This window comes from Dicentrarchus labrax, unplaced genomic scaffold (assembly GCF_905237075.1).
Source record: "Dicentrarchus labrax unplaced genomic scaffold, dlabrax2021, whole genome shotgun sequence".
Classification (NCBI taxonomy): domain Eukaryota; kingdom Metazoa; phylum Chordata; class Actinopteri; family Moronidae; genus Dicentrarchus; species Dicentrarchus labrax.
In genome coordinates this window covers 4,618,436-4,638,033 of record NW_026136724.1, presented here as the reverse complement: position 1 = coordinate 4,638,033, position 19,598 = coordinate 4,618,436, and the positions used below count along the sequence as shown (strand labels likewise).

The window sequence follows — 19,598 nt, the reverse complement described above, 5'->3', positions numbered from 1 at the left end:
CAGTATACCTTAATATTGTTTTAAGATTAGAGGTCTGGCTCTGCTACAAAACACCCTAGTTGAAGAACCTCCCCATAGAGCATAGTCAGTGCTCCACCTGTATGGAACATTTATTATGTATATTTAAATTGAACCCAACAAAGAAACAGCAAAAATGTAAACTCTGACTTCTTATATTTACCCAAAATTCATACATTTTAGTATGACGGCCACTCCTTCTTGTCGCACGTAGATAGTTTTCTAGGTGCATTATCATAAATAATATATAACTATGGTAAGGAATTTGACAATTAGTTTAATTCTAAGTTAAAAGAGAACAGTGTCGCACTGTCGCATCATTCACTTCTCCAAAACCCTTTGCTGAGCTCAGTGCACTGCCTCAAGTCAGTGCACGTCCGTGTGGGTCTACTGCGCGCTCCCGTAACCATGTCGCCATTTTGATTCGAAAAATATGACTGAGTTTTTCCTGCTTTGCATGCTAAACTTAGCCCCGCGTTTGAATTACTTTGTGCGTGAGTACGAAACATACACTCTCTATCTGAAATAACAGGTATTGTTATTAATGGCAAGTAGCAATTGCTGTTGGGGAACAGTTTATTTGGTAGACTTCAAAGCCACATTTGACTAACGTTAGCCAAGTTGAGCTAGCTAACAGTAGCCTGTGCTGTCGCAGACTGACCCTTCAAAACAAATCACTATTCGCTCACAGGCTAATGTGTGTTAGCTAACACAGCTAGCTAATAGTTAGCTGGATAGCTAGTGACTTAGTAGCTGGCTGCTTGGCGAAAAACTCCACCAACAGTCTAATACAGACGGAAGGAATAGCAGCGGACTTTGAATCAAAGGTAAGTTTTGGACGGAAGGATCGTCGCGACTTTGAGCAACCAGCTAACGTTAACTCTGCTGCTGCATCGACAAAGTTGAACCTAAGTTGGAGAGCTATTTAAGTTGGCTAACTCAGCTTAGTACACGGTAACTGTTAGGAGCTAATTAGCCTACGTGCTAATCAGAGGAAAGGAGGAACTAACGTTAACGTTAGCTAAATTGTTTGGTAACTTGATAACTTCTTGCTCAAGGAAATCACCAATTAACACTCATTAAAAAACTAATGTTGACTAATCGGCTAACTTTACCAAAGGACTCTGTTTAGCTGTTAAATCACTTATCGCCAGTTAACGCAACAAAGTCGCTAAGTTAGGTTTAACAGTTGAAGTTGAGTGCCATCGAGGTTAACGTGAATTTTATTAACACTAATATGTTTCTTATATTACTGCATATATTTCGATTTTCCGATGTTGTCCATTAACTATTGAGGTAAGTAACGTTAGTTTAGTAGTGTTGTTCTCTGCAGCCATTTGGAGTTGGTTAAGGCCAGCAGCAACGAAGCCTTGCTCAGTTACAGAAATCGAGCTAACCTTAATGTTCACGTAACACACAGTCTGTTCATTAGTTACCGATGGATACAAAGAACGGGACCTCGTGTTCAAATGACGGAATGTAAATAACCGTATAATTAATGTAAAGTATATATACGTTGTTTTTGATCTTGGATTATTTGCTTGTGGTGCCTCAACTGGAGTTGAAGTAAACAGAAATCTGAGCTCCTACCGCAAGTCAGTTGATGTGCACTTCATGCCAAGGCTATGGCAGCTCAGTTTACATTTCTTTAGCTACACACAGTGTTTCTCTCATTGTTAGATAGTCCTAACTACCTTACGTAACAACATCTTACAATCGAGGCATGCAGATACATGTTTTTTTGTCATAGGTTTAACTTCCATTTTAAAATAGATCTGTATCGTTAGCTGTCATATGTTCTCACATCTCAAGTTATCAAAGTCTGATGCGATGGCTTATTTAGTTTGACAGCCAACTAACCCAAGGTAATGAATGTTATGAATTGGAGAAGCAACAGGAACTCTTAACATTTGTGAATGAATTTAATGAAGTCACTGGCCTTTATTCTCATAAAGAATCTTTAAATATTTTAGGACCACCATCAGTATATCAAACATTACATACAGATCTGTTTACCTAATTCTACAACTTCAGTGAACCTAATGTAAGTAAGCAGCAACAGGCTGACTAAAACTAAAACTAAAATAAAAGCTTTTTGTCCTCAAACTGTGCTATTGTACTTTGGTTTATCATTCAGTAGTACATGTTGTACGAGGTATCTAGTACAACGTACACTACTGATTATCAGTTTTGTACAAGGTATCTGGAACAGCATAATAAACAAACAGTTGCTACCAGTTGCATCTTTATTTACACTCAGTAAGTAAAGGAGAACTTGTGTAAAAGTGCAGGTGGAATTTCATTTTGCTTGATTTCACTGCGTTTTAACTTGCCTAATTACAGACTATTGTTGGCTCACTACATCCACATATATGGCCTTTACATGTCCCATTGTTCCTCTTTTCATCGTCTGTTATATGTGCCAGTAGACTGTTTTTGTTGAGGTTGCCTCTGGTGGGTTCTATTTTGGATGTAAAGTCAAGCATTTGCTTTCCTGCTCAGTGTCCACAGGGAGCGTTCAGCGGGTTATTATTGCACTTGTGTACTCTGTAAATGTATGCCAGATGGACGCTGCTGCATGCGCAGGGAAGGGTCTCCCCCCCCCTCCCCGGAAAATAAGGAAAAGAAAAAGGAGGAAGCACTTTGATTTCCTCCTTCAGTTTTACTTCCATGATCAACAGTTGATAGCATGTTGCACAGAGAGACATGTTAGCTTTGACAAAGGCAGAAGGGTTTTTTTTTTGTCACTGCTGGTGTGTTAGGTTGTCTAGATTAGCTGCCACAGTAACCACACATTCTCCATTTACTGTACCACCATCTGATAGCAATAAACACGTCTCCAATATATGTTGACCATGGCTGCAACTAATGATTATTTTATTATCAATTAATCTGCAGATTAATTTAGTAGATTAATTAATTTATTGTTTTGGTCTATAAAATGTCAGAAAATAGTTTAAAATGTCCATCCCAGTTTCTCCAAGTCCCAAGTGACTTTCAGTGTCTTGATTTGTCAGTCCTAAACCCAGATATTCTATTTCATATGATATAAAACAGAAAAACACAGGAAAGCTCCATATATGAGAGGCAAAAAAAAAACAGCAGTAAAAATTACTTTAACAATTAATGGATTATCAAAATAGTTGGGGATTATTTAACCAATTAGTTGACTAATTGTTGTAGCTCTTATGTTGACGTAATCTTGTTCAAGTATAGACTGATGCACACAGTGACTGTAAAATAAAAAAACAAATGAAATTGGTGATGTTCACAAAATAGCCACTGTAAATCCTGAGGGGTCAGTTTGTCTTGTAGGGGATCTTCACTATTACAGCATTCTTAGTTGCTAGTGAATATTCCCATTGTGTTGAGTTAATGCCTCATAGATGCAGGCATCCACGTCAGAATTACATTTGTTAGCTTGAGCTCTTTTGTAACCTAAGTGATGACACCGCATTTAAAACGTGTCTTCAATCTTAAATCTTATGTTTTGCTAAACTATAACCTGTAGAACGTTGATGTTTACAATTGTTGTTTCACTTTTCAAAGTTACCACACGGATATTGAATGAATTATTCAAATCCATGACATCATTTTTATGTTCAACCAGATTACATATTCTAGCACGAAGATGTTCTAGATGTGTTACAGGTTAATATTGGGGGGGCAAGAATTACAGGTTTTGCCCGTGACCCCAAGAAAAACTCCAATACAATGCTTTTAAATTAAAAAAAATTTAATAATTTTTTGGCTTTTCTTCTTTAACAATACAGCTGTGAAGAGTAGACCTACATTAATAAAGTAATAACCATGTTTGTCCAGCTTGCAACTAACTAATTTTACTTTTTTGATGTGGCCTCTGTTTTTTTAATGAGACATAAGTAAGTGCTAGGATTGGGTTAGCTTCCGGTTTTTCCAGTCCAGTGTAAGTTTAAACCTGTTTTGATTTTATATGAACCGAACTGGCATTTGACTTTGAGATGTTTTGATTATCACTAGTTGTCAGTTGGAAAGGCACCAAGGTGACAAAATCATGACCAACGGTGAGCCTTCTTAACAACAGATTAGTCTTCAATAAGTTTGCAGTGTTGAGAATCTTACTGATATGATATTTTACCCTGCATGAGATTGATTCACATCCCATTCATTGTACATTAGTTTTAAGATTAAGAACAGTACCGAAGTGTGAATGAGAGCAGAGTTTACTTTATTTCTAAAGGACAAACAGTGCAGAGATATATCAGCAGCTTTAAGCTGACACATGATAAAGACAACACAACTTCACAATGGTGCAAAACATACATCATAGCTAATCATGTATACATTCACAACCAGTATTTATAAAGATCATGAAAATCTAAAATCATGTCTGAATGGTATGTTAACACATTTCTTCTAAAATCTCATTGCACAATTGATGAATAACCTCTGCTCTTTTTGTTGTCGTGCAGGTTATGGTGAGCCTCTCAGCGTCTCATCTCCTAAAGAGGCCTGCGTTTTAAGAGGAGACCCATGCTGATAAATGCCAGGCCTCACCACACTCTCTGTCGTCTGCACAAACACAAATGCCTGCCTGCCCGTGGGGGAGGTCTGATTAAAGATATCCACATTTCATCCACTGGTATGTGTGAGCACTTTGCTGTGTGGCATTTACATGTACCACCAGAATCCTGCTATCCTTATTTTAAATAACATAGTATATTCATTAAACTAGCTACACCAGTTGCCTATAGATCTAAATTTGAATTCTATAGAACACAGCTTTCAGTCAGAGTTATCATTCAGTGTTTAACCTCGGACTCAGCTATTCTGTCATTTTGATAATCTTGATGTCTTGTATATTTGTGGGCATCAACATGCACATTTAGCAAAAACATAGGCTGTTCTTTTATAGCTTTACATGAAAGATCTAAATAGCGTATGTCATTGTTCCTATTGCAAAATCATATGAAAACTATTATATAACTTCCTATTTTCATCAAAAGTCTATAAATGTCCAAAGTGGCCTTCATTAATGCAGCATAAATTGGAATACTCTATCTTAATGGGATCATAATGAATGTAATTAGAAAATACTGTTTACAAGAGAGTGTCTTCCATTTCTGGCAAGTGATAGTGCTGTGTTGGTGTTCCTGCTATTATTGGATGAATCCTCTTGTTTACATCTTTGTTTACATCAATTTCTCCCCTGCTTCCTTCCCCACCTACGCGTCCACTCTTCCCTTCCTTTCCCTACCCCTTTCTTTCATTTCATTCTTTCATTGTTCTGGACACTGCTGGGCCTCCCTGTGTCCCTTCATCCTCCTCCACCTCTGTTTTTTCCCCTTTACCTTCCCCTCCCTCATCGCTCTGCTGTCCTACGGCCCAGGGCAGTGTCCCCCGTCCCAGCGGCCACCATGTTTTGGAAGTTCGACCTGCACACCACCTCCCACATCGACCAGCTGCTGGACAGGGAGGACGTGACGCTGAGAGAGCTGATGGAGGAGGATGATGTCCTGCAGGAGTGCAAGGCCCAAAACCGCCGGCTGCTCCTCTTCCTCTCCCAGGACCACTGCATGCAGGAGCTGGTCAGCCTCATCACCACAGAGCCGCCCGCCGATCTAGAGGAGAGGAGCCGCTTTAAGTGAGTCCTCACAGTGTTGACTGAGCCCCGATGACAGGGAGGAGTGATGGGTGTCAGGATGGTATAGTTAGTGCAGCCAGTATAAACTACTGTAGTTGCATGAAATTGAATGAATAAAATAAAAGTATAAATGGTTATATAAAAGCTTCAGATAAACCACAAGCCATATGTCTTTCCTAAATGCTGCATCATTTAAAAAAACATTTTCAACCAAACATACTGCTGTTTGTCTCTGCAATACTGCCATACCTGGTACAATTCATTTGGATTAATATGCATTAAAATCACATATTGTAACTGTAGCTTTATAGAGTTGTAGCTGTTGTTTGTGTTTAGTAGCCCTTTCTGCTCAGGTTTTATTTATTTTTACTGTGTTACATCCTATTTCTACTGCTCCAGTCACTGAAATCCCCAACAGGATTTGATTTAATTTCATATAATCAAATTTTGTTTTGACTTTTTTAGACACATCGAGGCTCAGATGATCAGAAAACATTTCAGAAATGCAATTTTAGAATCTTTAATTGCACAGAGAATCCTTCTCATTGTCATTCTGTGTTTTTTTAAAATAAGGTTTCCCAACATTGCTTGTGAGCTCCTCACGTCAGATGTGTCCATTATAAACGATAAACTTGGCGGGGAAGAATCTCTCCTTGAAATGCTCTATCGCTTCCTGGAGCAGGACCCACCCCTCAACCCGCTACTGGCCAGCTTCTTCAGCAAAACCATCGGCAATCTCATTGCCAGGAAAACTGAACAGGTACAAGTTCAAAAATCATGGCTTGTGCAACGGTTTCTTGATTAGAACATGTAAATGAGCAATCAGAAGCACTGTTAATTGATTGTACTGAATAACAAAAAAAACTGACATACAGTACAAAACAGAAGCCATAAAAAAAGTATAATTTCCACATTAAAATCCATACAAAGTCATCTATTCCTTCTTCCTCATTAAAAATTCCAGAATCTATGAATATGCAAATGTTGTTTCCTGCTGGACACAAGATGTCTCCTACTTCACTGTAAAGTTCTTATCAGTGGATGAGCACTGGTGGCTTCAATTTTCTACATCACACTGTACAAGTTGCATACTGGACCAGGACTGACTTCCAACCTGCCCCTTTAAATCAGATTTTCAATGAGCACAGAGAAACTTTCCACTCTCAGCAGATGAATGTGAAAAAAATCCTTCTCGTGTCAAACTCTGCACATACATCATTCTGCACAGTGAAGATCAAACATCACACTTTTCTGACTGGAGGAAAACTTCCAGATTCACACATCTTTGGGCTGCTATTTGGAACCAAACGTATAGAGCACTTTATTTTGTTTTTCAGGTGATTACCTTTCTAAAGAAAAAGGAAGGCTTCATTGGTCTAGTGCTGAAACATATTGACGCCTCTGCCATGATGGACCTGCTGCTTCGCCTCATCAGTTGTGTGGAGCCTGCCCCCTTGAGGCAGGAGGTCCTTCATGTAAGATCTCTAAATATGTATCTGTGTACCACCATGAGTAAACACTGTGCTTTAAAAGCGTCAAAAGTATCTGACACTATTTATGGTTTTTGTCCCAAGTGGCTGAATGAGGAGAAGTTGGTACAAAGACTTACAGAGCTCATCCATACTGGCAAAGATGAAGAGGTGAGTGTCAGGCCTGCTGGTAGTTCACTATGCTGTCATGATGCTCTCTTTGTCAGATTAAGATGCTATAATTCTGTACGTGTAATAACATAAGTGAAAGGACTCTAATTCCATGATGTCTGTTTCAGAGACAATCAAATGCATCCCAAACGCTCTGTGACATCATCCGCTTGAGTCGAGACCAGGCCAATCAGATGCAGGAGAACATGGAGGCCGACCCACTATTGGCTGTACTAGAGTCGTAAGTTTACAATGTTTTTTGATTAAAGTTCTTGTGGGAAAAGAAAATCTCATCTGTGTCCAGTTGCTTGTAGTATTTAGAGTGACTGTGTATTATAAACCTGGCATTAATCGGGCTGCAGTACACAATAGAAACAAAATTCCAAAATGGCCCCCACATTGGCTTTGTTTGATGGCCAGACTGGTCAAACCTCTGTCCCATCTTCTGTTGGGTATTGATTTATTGGAAGTTCTTTTCATTTTCTTTGTGTTTCCTTTGAATCAGTTTGAAGGTAGAGTTGGTAAAGTTGTAATAAGATGTGTACTCTTACATTTCCATAAAAAACATACTGAAACACTCCTATGTCACTGTTGCAGCAGATTTCTTAAAAGAAAAGCCTCACATTATAGTGTGTATACAAACTCTTGTTTGACAACAGTTGTGATTTTTGTTCCTCATTGTTCAACATCTCACCCATGAATTTCAACACCTCAGTATCAACAATAGCAGACACATTGGTTTGCTGCTTTAAGAGGAGAACAATGGGTGATATGGAAAAAAATGTGATCTTGATATTTTCAATATCGTCAATATCTGAACAAACCAGAGGGTTTGTTAGTTAAACTTGAGAATATAGATTATTAACATAAAAAATAGAATAACATAATGTAAATATATAACCACATATAACAAACATGACAATCTGTGCTTCATTACTTTTTTAGAGATCCAAACCACTTCCATATAATTGATTGATCAAATTATGTTGTTTGTCAACAGTTTCCTCAGCTTTGGAGAATAACGCAACTTTATTTTCATTGTTGCTTTTGTGCCCCTCGGTTCAACTCATTTTTTTCCTCTTTTCAGAAGGACATCCACTTTCTTCACCTATAGCTCAAACTATGCTTGTTTTCCCTTTGTGATAGGCTGTAAGATCCATCCAGAAAAAGTAGAAAGTTTATCATTGTTAGCAAAAATTTGATCCAGATCGTTTTATCACCCAGCCCTAAGAACACCACATTAGTGTGTCGTCATCATCATCATAGTTAGTTCCTGAAATTTGCCATTGCATGAACGTTTGTGTTTCAGGCAGGAGAGCGTAGCGGGGCTCCTCAAGAACATGTTTGAGGGCGAGAGGAGCGAGGCCTCCATCGTTAACGGAACTCAAGTGCTACTTACCTTACTGGAGACCAGGAGGTCTGGGTGAGTCAAAGTGTTTTTAATTGTCCTCTGGGTCCTAGTCCTCCGGGATCTTTTTTAGAAGTAAAAGGACATGGTAAATTTGTATCATATTTACGCCTTTTAAAGTACCAGGAAGGTAAAGAAAGAAATGCTCCCCTCTCTCACTGATCTTTATTTATGTAGCACCTTTCAGCAGCAGAACGTCTCAAAGTGCTTCACAAAACAAATAAGGCAACCAATGCGAAGACTAATGAAGAACAAAACACCATAAAACAGACATAAATTAAAATAAGAGTAAACAGAAAGTTAGACAAGAAAATTACACAAAGACAACTCTCCTTATGAATAGACTGCAAGTCTAGTGAGCTAATGTTTTGTCTGCTTGTGTCTCGCAGGTTGGAAGGGCTGATGGATTTGTATTCTCAGGGTTATGAAAGGTCTTACACTGTCAACAGCAGTATTTTAAATGCCATTGAGCCCCATTTAAAGGACTTCCAGCAGCTTCTTCTGGATCCCCCCAAGGTAAAGCCTTTAGCTAGCACATTATAGCCTTATCTTTGAAAATACTGCAGTAGCTGTTATACAATCTTTTGTCCCTCTGTGGCACAGTTACAACTGAAACTCAGGTTTCTTGTGTCTTGGTGTCAAAACACCAGCTGATGTACTTTTCTCATTCCCTCAACAGAAAAGTGCAATATTGACGACCGTTGGAGTTCTAGAGCAGCCACTGGGGAATGCCCGCCTTCACGTGGCCCGGCTGGTGGCCGCCTTGCTGCAGACCAGTGCCCCCAGTATCTGCCAGGAGCTCTGCAATCTTTCCACCATGGACCTACTACTGGTAGGCTAAGCCTGGCTGAAACTCTGTATCTCCTTTTTGTCATTGAACACAGTGTGTTTAAACTTTCATACATTTTTAGAAGGATGCGTTTTCCTGATTGTGTTTTATGTGTTATATCTGAAAAAAGTTGCATCAGATTTGCACAAGGTTGGTCATGAGGCCGGGAAGCACTGATTACCTTATCACACCAGCTGACCAAAGGGCAGTGGGCGTGGCGTATTTGGAGCAGGTTCATATAACAACATCAAGCATTTGTGTAGTTCAACATAGATTCAAACCCTCCACTGTTGCCTTGGTTAAACAACATGAGGGCACCAGAGAAGTAATTTCTGTTTCAGATATTACCACCATAACCTTTAGTCTGACATGTTATGAGTGATATTAAATAATCCATCCATGCTACTAAATCCCAACCTTTCATGCCATCAAGTGTGCATAAATAACAAAAATTCTAAATTATCGGTTATCTTATCATTATCATCCATGAGAAGCAGGTAATTATTGGTTACTGTATTAACTAAAAAACATTCCTTATTGTGCATCCCTACTGTTCTGTCTTGCATTCACTCTTTTGCAGAATTTCCCTGACTTTGCTTTTCATCTCTCTCTTTCTCTGAATAGGACCTGTTCTTCAAATACTCCTGGAATAACTTTTTGCACTTCCAAGTGGAGCTGTGTGTGGCAGCTATCCTGAACCATCCTTCCTCAGAGGAGCGGCCCAGCCCAGGCCTCCAGAACCACGACGGGAAGCCTGCAGCATCCAACCCTGAGGGGGAGGGGGAGGTGGAGGTAGTGGAGACGGGCAGGACCAGTGACCCACAGACCTCCATCCACAATGCCCTCGTGGCACATGTAGGTGGCTTAAGCAGCTCGATGTCCTGAAGTTGCCACACAGGCAGCCTGCTTAGTTCTGTTTGCAAGGTTTTGATGCTCTTACTCAATTATTTCCACATTCATCTTCATGTTGTGTTTCTGTTGAACCCTCAGCTCTTCCAGAAGTGTCAACTGGTACAGAGGATCCTTGATGCCTGGGAGGAGAATGATAAAATACAGTAAGAATCTCTTTATTGCATAGCTATGTGCTTAAACTTGTTTGTATCAAAATAGTAAGTGTTCTTCCACCACGTCATACCTTTGCAGCTACATGTTTATTTTCTTCTTTTAACCATGTCCTGTGAAATATTTATTGTAGTACGGATAAAACAAAAAAATGGCCCTGCATTTTGTGTTTTTGTTAAGATTGAATAAAAATAATGAGAAACATACGCAGCAATATTTAAATTAGTAACTGTTTCTCATCAGAATCTTATCAGTACCTATACCTTGTTATGACTAGTGGAAATGGTGGTGTTGCAGTGAAGTTCCTTTGCCAACTGAAGGTAATAGTAAGTTTGTTCCTGTCAATCTCAGGGCTGAGGGCGGTACCAGGAGAGGCAACATGGGTCACCTGACCAGAATTTCCAACATGGTGGTGCAGAACCTGGAGAAAGGACCAGTACAGGCCCAGATCACTGACCTCATCAAAGGTGATCATATATTGCAGTGGTCCTGGTTTCAGATAAGTTATCATTTTAACTGAAAAGTCATTGAAAATTAATGTCTCTGCTTTTGCAGAGCTTCCAGAAGACTGCAGAGGTCGCTGGGAGAGTTTCGTGGACGAGACCCTGAGAGAGACTAACAGGAGGAACACGGTAGAGCTGGTGAGATATCATTGAGTAGCACTCAGGTTCATCTGTATCAAGAGCTCTCTTTTAACGTCCTTTCATTTCCTCTTTCCCAGTTTAAGCCACCGTGTTCAGGGCAGCCAGTTAATCAGGACAGGAGCAAGGAACCCAGCACAATGTCAGAGCAGCTGTTATCAGCTTCTCAGCAAATTTGATTTTTCTATGTTTGTCGTTTAATAAATATATATAAGTATAAAAAAGTGTTGTTTTAATTAATTAATTGAAAACAGTAGTGGCCCAGATGATTTTTTCCCTCAGTCAGGTCAAAGGGAGATGGATATCTGGTGATATGTTTTCACAGGAGGTGGAAACTGAACTAGGCATAGTCACAAATTGCAGAGGGTAATTTACACTGCAAGAAAATGCATTTGCTCTATTGTAAGAAGTATGGTATTCAAAAAGACTCAGGTAAACCTCTGTAGTATGACAAAGGTTCAGTGGTATACAGCAAGATGACATAAAATCTGCCCTCTGTTTTGTGGTTTTCCACACATTTGATAGAAATATTTTTTTTTTATGGCACAATTACTAATATTTGGCACTTTTCCCTATCCTATATTTTCCAAGACTTTATTCGTTTTCATTTGTCTGTCATTAAACTTGCAATTTGATGTTCAGATGTGGTCAGAAAGGCCACTGGGCCTCTGTAAATGTACTGTTGAAGGCTATGTATATGTTGTTCAAACCCCTGCACTGTGTCCCACAGGTAAGCACCCACAACATGCACTCGTCCAGTGAGGACGACGACATGGAGAGCCCCTTCCCCAACGACCTGTCTCTCCAGCAGGTAGGATAGACACTACCATGGAAGCAAAATGACACTCCACACCACTTGCAGTAATAAAGAAATATCCATATCCATATCCATAATGATATCTCCTTAAAAAGTGCCCCTTGACCTTCCCAGGCCTTCTCCGACTATCAGATCCAACAGATGACTGCCAACTTTGTGGATCAGTTTGGGTTCAATGATGAGGAGTTCAGCGAGCATGATGAAAATATCAAGTAAGTAGTAAAAGTCTTATATGACTTGTTGCCCATCCCCAGTCAACAGAGCAAACTACACCACAGCTCAGAGACATTTTTATTGACTCTCAGTGACACTTTTGGATTTTAGATCTGTTGTATTGTTTTAATATTACAGTGTAGGTGTCTTATTCTTCATTTCTAAACACATTCAGTTATCCCACAGCTTCTCACCTTACCCTGCAGGATGTTGGTAAATAGTTTAATATTTTTCTTCTTCTCTCTCCTCAGTGCCACATTTGACAGAATTGCCGAAATAAACTTCAATCTAGATGCTGATGATAATAGTGTAAGTGCTTTGCAGGCGTCTGTGTAATAATCAAACTCAATCTGCTGTCAGTGATATTAATATTACAGCTACTACGGAAAATATTAATAGCTATTGTTGAGTGTGTTGGTGGTCAACATCAGTAAATAAGAGTTCCACTTGCTGCATGTTGTTAATCCGTCTGTTAGACATTGTCGTAGAAAGAATTAGGACTTAATTCAAGTGTGTGTTTGTGCACAGGCCAATGCGGCTGCTTTTGAGGCCTGCTGTAAAGAGAGGATACGCCAGTTTGATGATGCTGAAGAAGAGGAGGACATTTGGGAGGAGAAGGAGATGAACTATGCAACACAAGCTAAATCCAGAACAAGGTAATGATTTCCAGTTTGTTGGTACTGCAGTTTTTAGTAGCATTTTTGTGGTCTGTTAACCCTTCCATCTCTCCTCAACTTGTATTCATTCTCACTCTCTTCCAGGTTCGGGGTCTCACAAACCTCAGAGGGAAGCTCCCTGAGCAGCATGGAGAATGGTGGCAGGGAGCGGGACCGCGGATCTGAATCTGATGAGGACGAGGACTCGGAGCAGAACACATCAGATACAGGTCGGTTAGAGGCAGCTACCCACAGAAAACTGCTAAATGAATAGCACTTCAAAATAGGCTCTTGTCTTGGTCTGAAAGAGTTGGTTTCTTTTTGGTTTTGTTTCCAGGTCCAAGCTGGACAGCAAATTTCAGGGACTCTAGAGGGACTGCAGCATCCCAAACCCCAGCAGGGTGGGACAGCTCAACCGGGAGTGGAGCAGAGACGCAGGGAACTGGCTGGGCCAACTTCACTGAGTTCCAGCCTTTCTCCGGGTAAAAAACAAACCTGTTGACCATAATTAGGAAGTCTCCTGTTGTTGTCAACAGAAATGAACAAACATGTTTTCTTACGTCTGGAGAACAAGATTTGTAGACCAGCGCATCTCTGCAGCACTACAGTAATACACTACAGTGCTGTTTTGTCACATATTTTACCTTTATCAAACAGATTAAAGCTTCAGGATTTGGATACTGCAGTTGGCTACACTGCAATTTCGATAAATTGTGCAGCCCCATTTACAATAGTTCCAGGTGGCAAAAAATGTCTACTGCAAGGGTAGCAGTTTCTAAAAGTTCAGGACCTGGGGGAGACATAGACAGAGTAAACAAGCTGACAACATGAATGAGTGAATGATCGAAAGTTCACAAAGGTTCACAACTTCTGTATTCTAAAGCAACAATAGATAAACATCAAGAACTCAGTCCCCTTCTCATCAGACCCTAACTCAAACATCAGTCCCACAGCAGTAAATTCAAAGAACAACAGGATGTTGTTGTTTTCTCATGTTTCAATTTTTTCAATTTATTTTTTAAACACAATTGCCATTTTTTAATCCATTGGTCTAATTTGCCTAATCCTCATGGTTCCTAAGATACTGTGGAAACAAACAGGAAAACACAAAGACTTTTAGTTCCTAGTTTGTTTCCTCACAGTAGTTTAGTTAAGTTCAGTCGGTTCCATTGGTCATTTCACTGGTTCACCTTCTATAGAAGGAGGAGTTATTATTTTGGCTTGTGTACCTGACGAAGATTCTTGTAGGATCAAAGCGTTTGTTCAATAAAGTGTTTCAGTTGTGACCTATAGAGAATGTATGGGACGATTTCGTGTTTGTCGCACAGTGATTGTTGATTTTTGTTTCCAAAAGGACAACTGACAGTTTCTGTGTCTGAGTTTTTTAAATTGCAGTTTAAAAAATTTAGAGAAACCATCAGAACATTTGCCACTTACAGTGCATATGTAAGTGACAAGTGTATGTGTTAATGAAAAACCAGTTCCTGTCTAGTTCACAAATGTGCTATGACTGCTATAAATGGTTTGAAAGGCCATCAGATAATCCATACGACATACCGGCCCATTGTTTGGCGATGTCATGTTAACACCCTCTACTGAATGCTTGTAGCCTACTGTCATTTATCACATTTATCAGCTGTATTGTTTTATTAACATTTAACACATTGAACACAGACTGCTCTTCAAAATTAGAGAAGTCACAAAAAAACAAACATTATTGACAACTTGTTTTCTGTTTTCTTGTTGCTTTCTACAGTACAGAGACTGATCCCAGGTGTAGCTCTCCTGTGGACTCGGCCAGCAGTGATGCAGATAAACAAGCCAAACAAAACCACGAGAAGAGCGGTGAGCGTTCAACAACCTCTCTGTTGAATGCACGTTTAAGCCCCTAAACACATTTCATCCTAATTGATTTGAAAAATATAAACTAATTTGATCTGTGCTTGGTTTGCATCCGCAGATGTTAGTGCCTCCTCTGGTGCTTGGGTGGCGGGAGAGGGGAGGAAGGCTCCTCTCGTGGCCTCAGACAGCAGCTCATCCGGGGGATCCGACAGCGAGGAGGATGACAAAAACGCCGGTGCTCCTCCCATCGCAGCCGTCACCTCGGAAACACCCGCCGCCCCCGGCAACAAGACAGCTGACCTCAAGAGGTTTGCATCTCTTAACTGAAAGCCTAGCGGTCAGATGATGAGTGGTAAAATCCTCTTTTGTTGACCGGTCCACTCTGGAGTCATACACAAAAAGCTGTGTGTATAAACATCTATATTTGAAACATAATTACCACATTGAAGTAATTATAGACTGGACCGGGATTTGAAATTACTGGATTCATTCAGTGTATCCTGGGAGCCTCTCTGGTACTCTCAGCTTGAACGTTAAAGTTCAGAGAGTCTAACTACTTTTTCCAATGGCATGAAAAATGTATATTTCAGTTAAGTTCTTGCAATTCCTTTACCATTTAATATATCATAGGTCACTGACCACCACAGCAGGGCGGGGGACACTGCTGAGTTGAACCTGAAACTGTGCTGAAGCTCTATTGGAGTGGACTCATTGGTAACTGTTTGTCTGTGTCCTGCAGTGAGGAGAGTCCTGTGTCTCTGGAGAAACTCTCTCTGTCAGATCCCCCTAAAGTGTCAGAGCAGCAGCCTGCAGAGGATTCACCTGCACCAACACAGACTGACAAGAAGTGAGTGTCCGCCAGTTGACACTGTAGAAGTTTTGTTGTGCTGAAATAATGACTTTAAATGTCCAGTGTGAAAGGTTGCTGTATGGGTGCCGTATCTCACAATAATGGTTGCTGTTGCATGTCGATGTGTTACAGTCCAACTGCATAGCATCTGTTATCATATATTCTTCTTCCCCTTTTGTCACTTTCATCATCATCTTCTTTGACATCCGGTTCATGAGTTATGAAAGGGGATGTGGCAAAATGGTGGCAAAGCACACGTCAAATAATCCCCACAGGTTTCTGTCATGTTAGGTAGTTCTTATCACATTGATGTTTGTTCAAGTGTTCATTTTTCTTAAAGAGCTTGGTTTTCATCGGTTAATTGAATCTATAAAAAGGGGCTTGCTGAGTGGGTCGGGTGTATGGTCGAGGCTTCAGTACCGTGGTTCCAACCCTGATCACTACTGCAGACTCTGGTTCCAAACGACATAAACAGCTAAATGATGCTGGTGATAGTTATTTCTGGTGGATAGCTAAAGTTAGCTTGACAGTTGCTAGCAGCTAAGAGTAAGAACAGGTTGGTTATTAACACACAACAGGTAACCCAAAGCTACATGTTGATTTAAATATGTATAGATGTTTGGATAAGCAATATCTGGCCATTGTGTTGGGTCATTGATAGTATCATGAATGCTCAGCTTCAGGCAAGGTCGCAAAATAATTATAAGACGTCTCTAAAACAAAGGCTTGTTTAATATGAGAAGAAGGTATACAAACCTGTTCAAAATTATAATCCAAAGACACGTCCAATTGCATTTACATCTACTGAATCTTCAGGTTTCTGTCCCCAAACAGGGACATTGACCTGCTGGTCTAATGTATGTATGTCAGTGGTCAGATAAAGCCATCTAATGACATCACTTTGGGCTTTATAGTTATATATTTTTATGTATATAATTTTCTTTTCAGACCAAACAATGAATCAGTTGATTGGAAAAGGAATCTGCAGGTTAATTGATAGTATTATAATAATAATAATCATTATTGCAGTCTTAGGTGACTCACAGTGCTCTACAGGAAGTGTTTCCAGCTGTGTAGCTGCAGAAAATCATTTTTGGCAGTTATTGACAGTTTTATGCTGTTAAAAATACGTTTGTTTATTTATCACGACACAAAGACTGTCACTTAATACTGCTGACTCTGTCTGAGGGCTGAGTTCAGTTACAGAGCATTTTCTATCTAATTCAAACACCTGTCTCTCTTTCTTTCCCTTTTTTGTAAAAGCTCAAAATCCACCACTAAAATGTTTGTGTAAAGATAAAGATGAGATTAAAGGCTTTGTATAGTTTCTGTTTTGTCTAAGCTAAACCCACTTCCAGCAGATGCTCTCAGTTTCTGTGTGTATGTGACTGTTTCCCCCTGTCATCCTAACAGAGAGGAAACGCCACCGCCCCAGGAAGTGTCGGTCAACGGGCCGGTCTGAGCGCGAGCAGACTGCTAAATCCATCTGCGACGGTGCCGCGGACTGTGGGCCTCCTCCAGAGTGACTCCCCTAAATAACCTCACTGCAACTACGGTGTTTTTACTGAATCACTCTGCCATGTTATTGGACCTGGACACTGCCAATCAACACCAATAATGAGGCGGCGGAACATGTGAGAAAAAAAAAAAAAGGAAAAAAAAGAAAAATAAGAAAAAAAAACCAACAAATCCAACAGACAGAATGGAGTGTAGAGGAATCATCTTCAAAGCCTTTTTCCCGATGTTGCACATAATTACGTGCGGTTTTAATGTAGCAGCGATCTTTTGAAACGACAGAATCCGAGGGGTAACATCATCATTATTATTTTTTTATGTCCTGAAAGATTTCTCTCCTACTTGTTCGAAGCTGTTGGAAATCCCATTGTTAGGGATTTTACATCGTCACCCCTGAATGGATAGCACAGGCTAACTTTTAATGATGCCTCAACAATAAATACCTTTTTTGAAAACTTTTTTTTTCCTTCAAGCTTAAGAAAAAGCACTTATGCAGCCATTTACTGTACATTATAGCACAATGTAAGTGTTCTACCCTCATCTCTGCTGGCTGTCTTATCTGTCCCCTCACCCAGATCAAGGTTTTTATCCATTGTTTCCGTTTTTTCTCTCTTCGGTTGCTGTTGATGAAACATCTCTTGTTGTCATACATCACCAGGTTTCTGAATGTTTTGAAGTGCTTCATGAGGGTCCGTTGAGGAGGAGGAGGAGGAGGAGGAGGTCGATGAACAGAGCTCTAATAGTATTACTGTCTTTTGCTCATGTGCAATAATGTCAATAATTAGCCATTTTATTTAAAAATGAAATTCAACATGTCTTTTTAAAAAGAATCAATCTAGCGTTGGAGACTCATTTGGTTTAGGTTTGGGCAAACAAATTTGGATATAATCTCAACTTGATCTTTCAGATTTTTAAAATTTTTTAATTTTCTTTTTGTTTTGTTTTTTTCTTTTTAGTGCATGTATAACCGGTTCTCTGTTGACCTAGCTAGTGAGCTAAGACCTTCTGATTGTATTGACCTTTAAGTTCTTATTGCTATTCCCCTTAAATCAACCAAACATTATCTACCTATATACAAATATTATCTACATTTAAAAGTAATTTTACAAGCAATCTTGAGATTACTATTGTTGTCTGTTCCTTTTTTTCTCTCTCTCTCTCTCTCTCTCTCTCTCTCTCTCTCTCTCTCTCTCTCTCTCTCTCTCTCCACCAAGCACTTACTCACAGGGCGAGAGTGGCATCTGGTAAGAGTGACGCTGTATGTTTTTTTTTTTTTTTTTTTTTTTAAAGTTTAATTTTATTTCTCTCTGGGCAGCAGGATTGGAAAGAGGGCAGGTCTGGGTTCTGCAGAGCTCCAGGCCTCTTTGGTGTACTTACTTAAATCATTTGACAGCGATCAGGTTCTACGATCATTGTTTTAAAAAAATGAAATTAAAAGTGTCTGGTTGACCACATTAATACCAAAAGCTTGGCTTTGCCCGTCTGGTTGTTGTCTTTCCACCTCTGCAAAGATCCAGCTGCCTGTTCCTGTTGCCACCGGTGTTTCTGCTTCTGTTCGATTAGACCTCTGCTCAAGCTGAAGTTACTAGAGGTCACTGGACTCCATGTAAGGATGATAAAGGTGTCATTTGTTCTGCCCCGACAGGAGCAACAAAGCTGTCAGGAGAGCGAGGGAGAAACAGTTTGCACAAGCCCACAGATTCATGAGAACAGTTCTACAGGAAGGTCAGAGGTCAGGGTCAGCTACAGATCAGCAGCCAGTAAACAACATACCATTGTCTGTGAGGTATCGTACAAACTGTAACTGCTGCTGTCCGTATAATGAAATGAAAGTTTTTTTTTTTTTTCTTCCATAGTTTTTATGTAGATTGACAGACTCAGGAACTCTCAGGCAGTAGAGTAACCATCCCAGTCAACTTGTGTCTGCCTTAATTGGATTTCTGGCAATGATGTTAGAATGTAGCACATACAGTGTCCTTGAATGCACCACCGAGGAGAGCTATGGTGTGGTCACAAATGCAGGCGAGTGACAATCACCTGCCGAGGTCAGATATGGTTGGTGTACAAGGTGCCCCTCACAGAAATCAGTTTGCTACCCACATGTAGTCCGTTTGCAGGGTCAACCCCACTTTGCTGGTCAAATATAATAATATAATATCAAACACATGGCTGAGATGCCAATCTGCTTTCCTACCGGAAACTACAGTTTTAATTGGCAATGTTGATTTCGGGTATGTGTGCCCCTGCTTGCAGATCCTCACAGCAAAAATGTAACTTTGCCCCAAAAAACTCAAATGCAGCAAATGTTGGAGGATTGGATTACCTGTTTTTAAAGCTGCTCTTTTAAATCGACAATTGATGAAATGAATTAATTGGATGTGACAGGTTTCGTTTGTAATGATAAAACCATCCAAAACAACTCATGGACCATTTTAGCTTGTTGCAGCTCATTGTTTTGGTTTTATGACCTGCAACTGTTTATGT

At 39.9% G+C, this 19,598-nt stretch overlaps 1 protein-coding gene across 2 annotated transcripts; it reads left to right on the top strand.

Moving 5' to 3' along the window:
- The first annotated feature begins 422 nt into the window (after positions 1-422).
- ppp6r2a (protein phosphatase 6, regulatory subunit 2a) lies at positions 423-18,580 on the top strand. Of its 2 annotated transcripts, none has more exons than XM_051392727.1 (24): positions 423-845; positions 4,470-4,639; positions 5,387-5,641; positions 6,215-6,401; positions 6,979-7,116; positions 7,216-7,281; positions 7,410-7,522; positions 8,591-8,704; positions 9,079-9,205; positions 9,369-9,521; positions 10,143-10,373; positions 10,509-10,573; positions 10,932-11,047; positions 11,145-11,221; positions 11,952-12,032; positions 12,153-12,250; positions 12,503-12,560; positions 12,780-12,907; positions 13,013-13,137; positions 13,245-13,389; positions 14,664-14,752; positions 14,868-15,057; positions 15,489-15,596; positions 17,013-18,580. In XM_051392727.1, the coding sequence occupies exons 3-24, from the start codon at positions 5,415-5,417 to the stop codon at positions 17,059-17,061; spliced, it is 2,685 nt and encodes an 894-aa protein (XP_051248687.1). In that variant the 5' UTR covers positions 423-845; positions 4,470-4,639; positions 5,387-5,414; the 3' UTR covers positions 17,062-18,580. The 2 variants fall into 2 exon arrangements, with proteins under 2 accessions (XP_051248687.1, XP_051248686.1); XM_051392726.1 differs by having other exon boundaries at positions 11,136-11,221.
- The last annotated feature ends 1,018 nt before the right edge of the window (positions 18,581-19,598 follow it).

Coding starts and splice junctions, on each gene's coding strand:
- ppp6r2a (XM_051392726.1), top strand. CDS start 5,415: ATGTTTTGGAAGTTCGACCTGCACACCACCTCCCACATCGACCAGCTG. Junction 11,222..11,951: donor GGAGGAACACGGTAGAGCTG/GTGAGATATCAT, acceptor TGTGTCCCACAG/GTAAGCACCCACAACATGCA. Junction 12,908..13,012: donor CAAGCTAAATCCAGAACAAG/GTAATGATTTCC, acceptor ACTCTCTTCCAG/GTTCGGGGTCTCACAAACCT.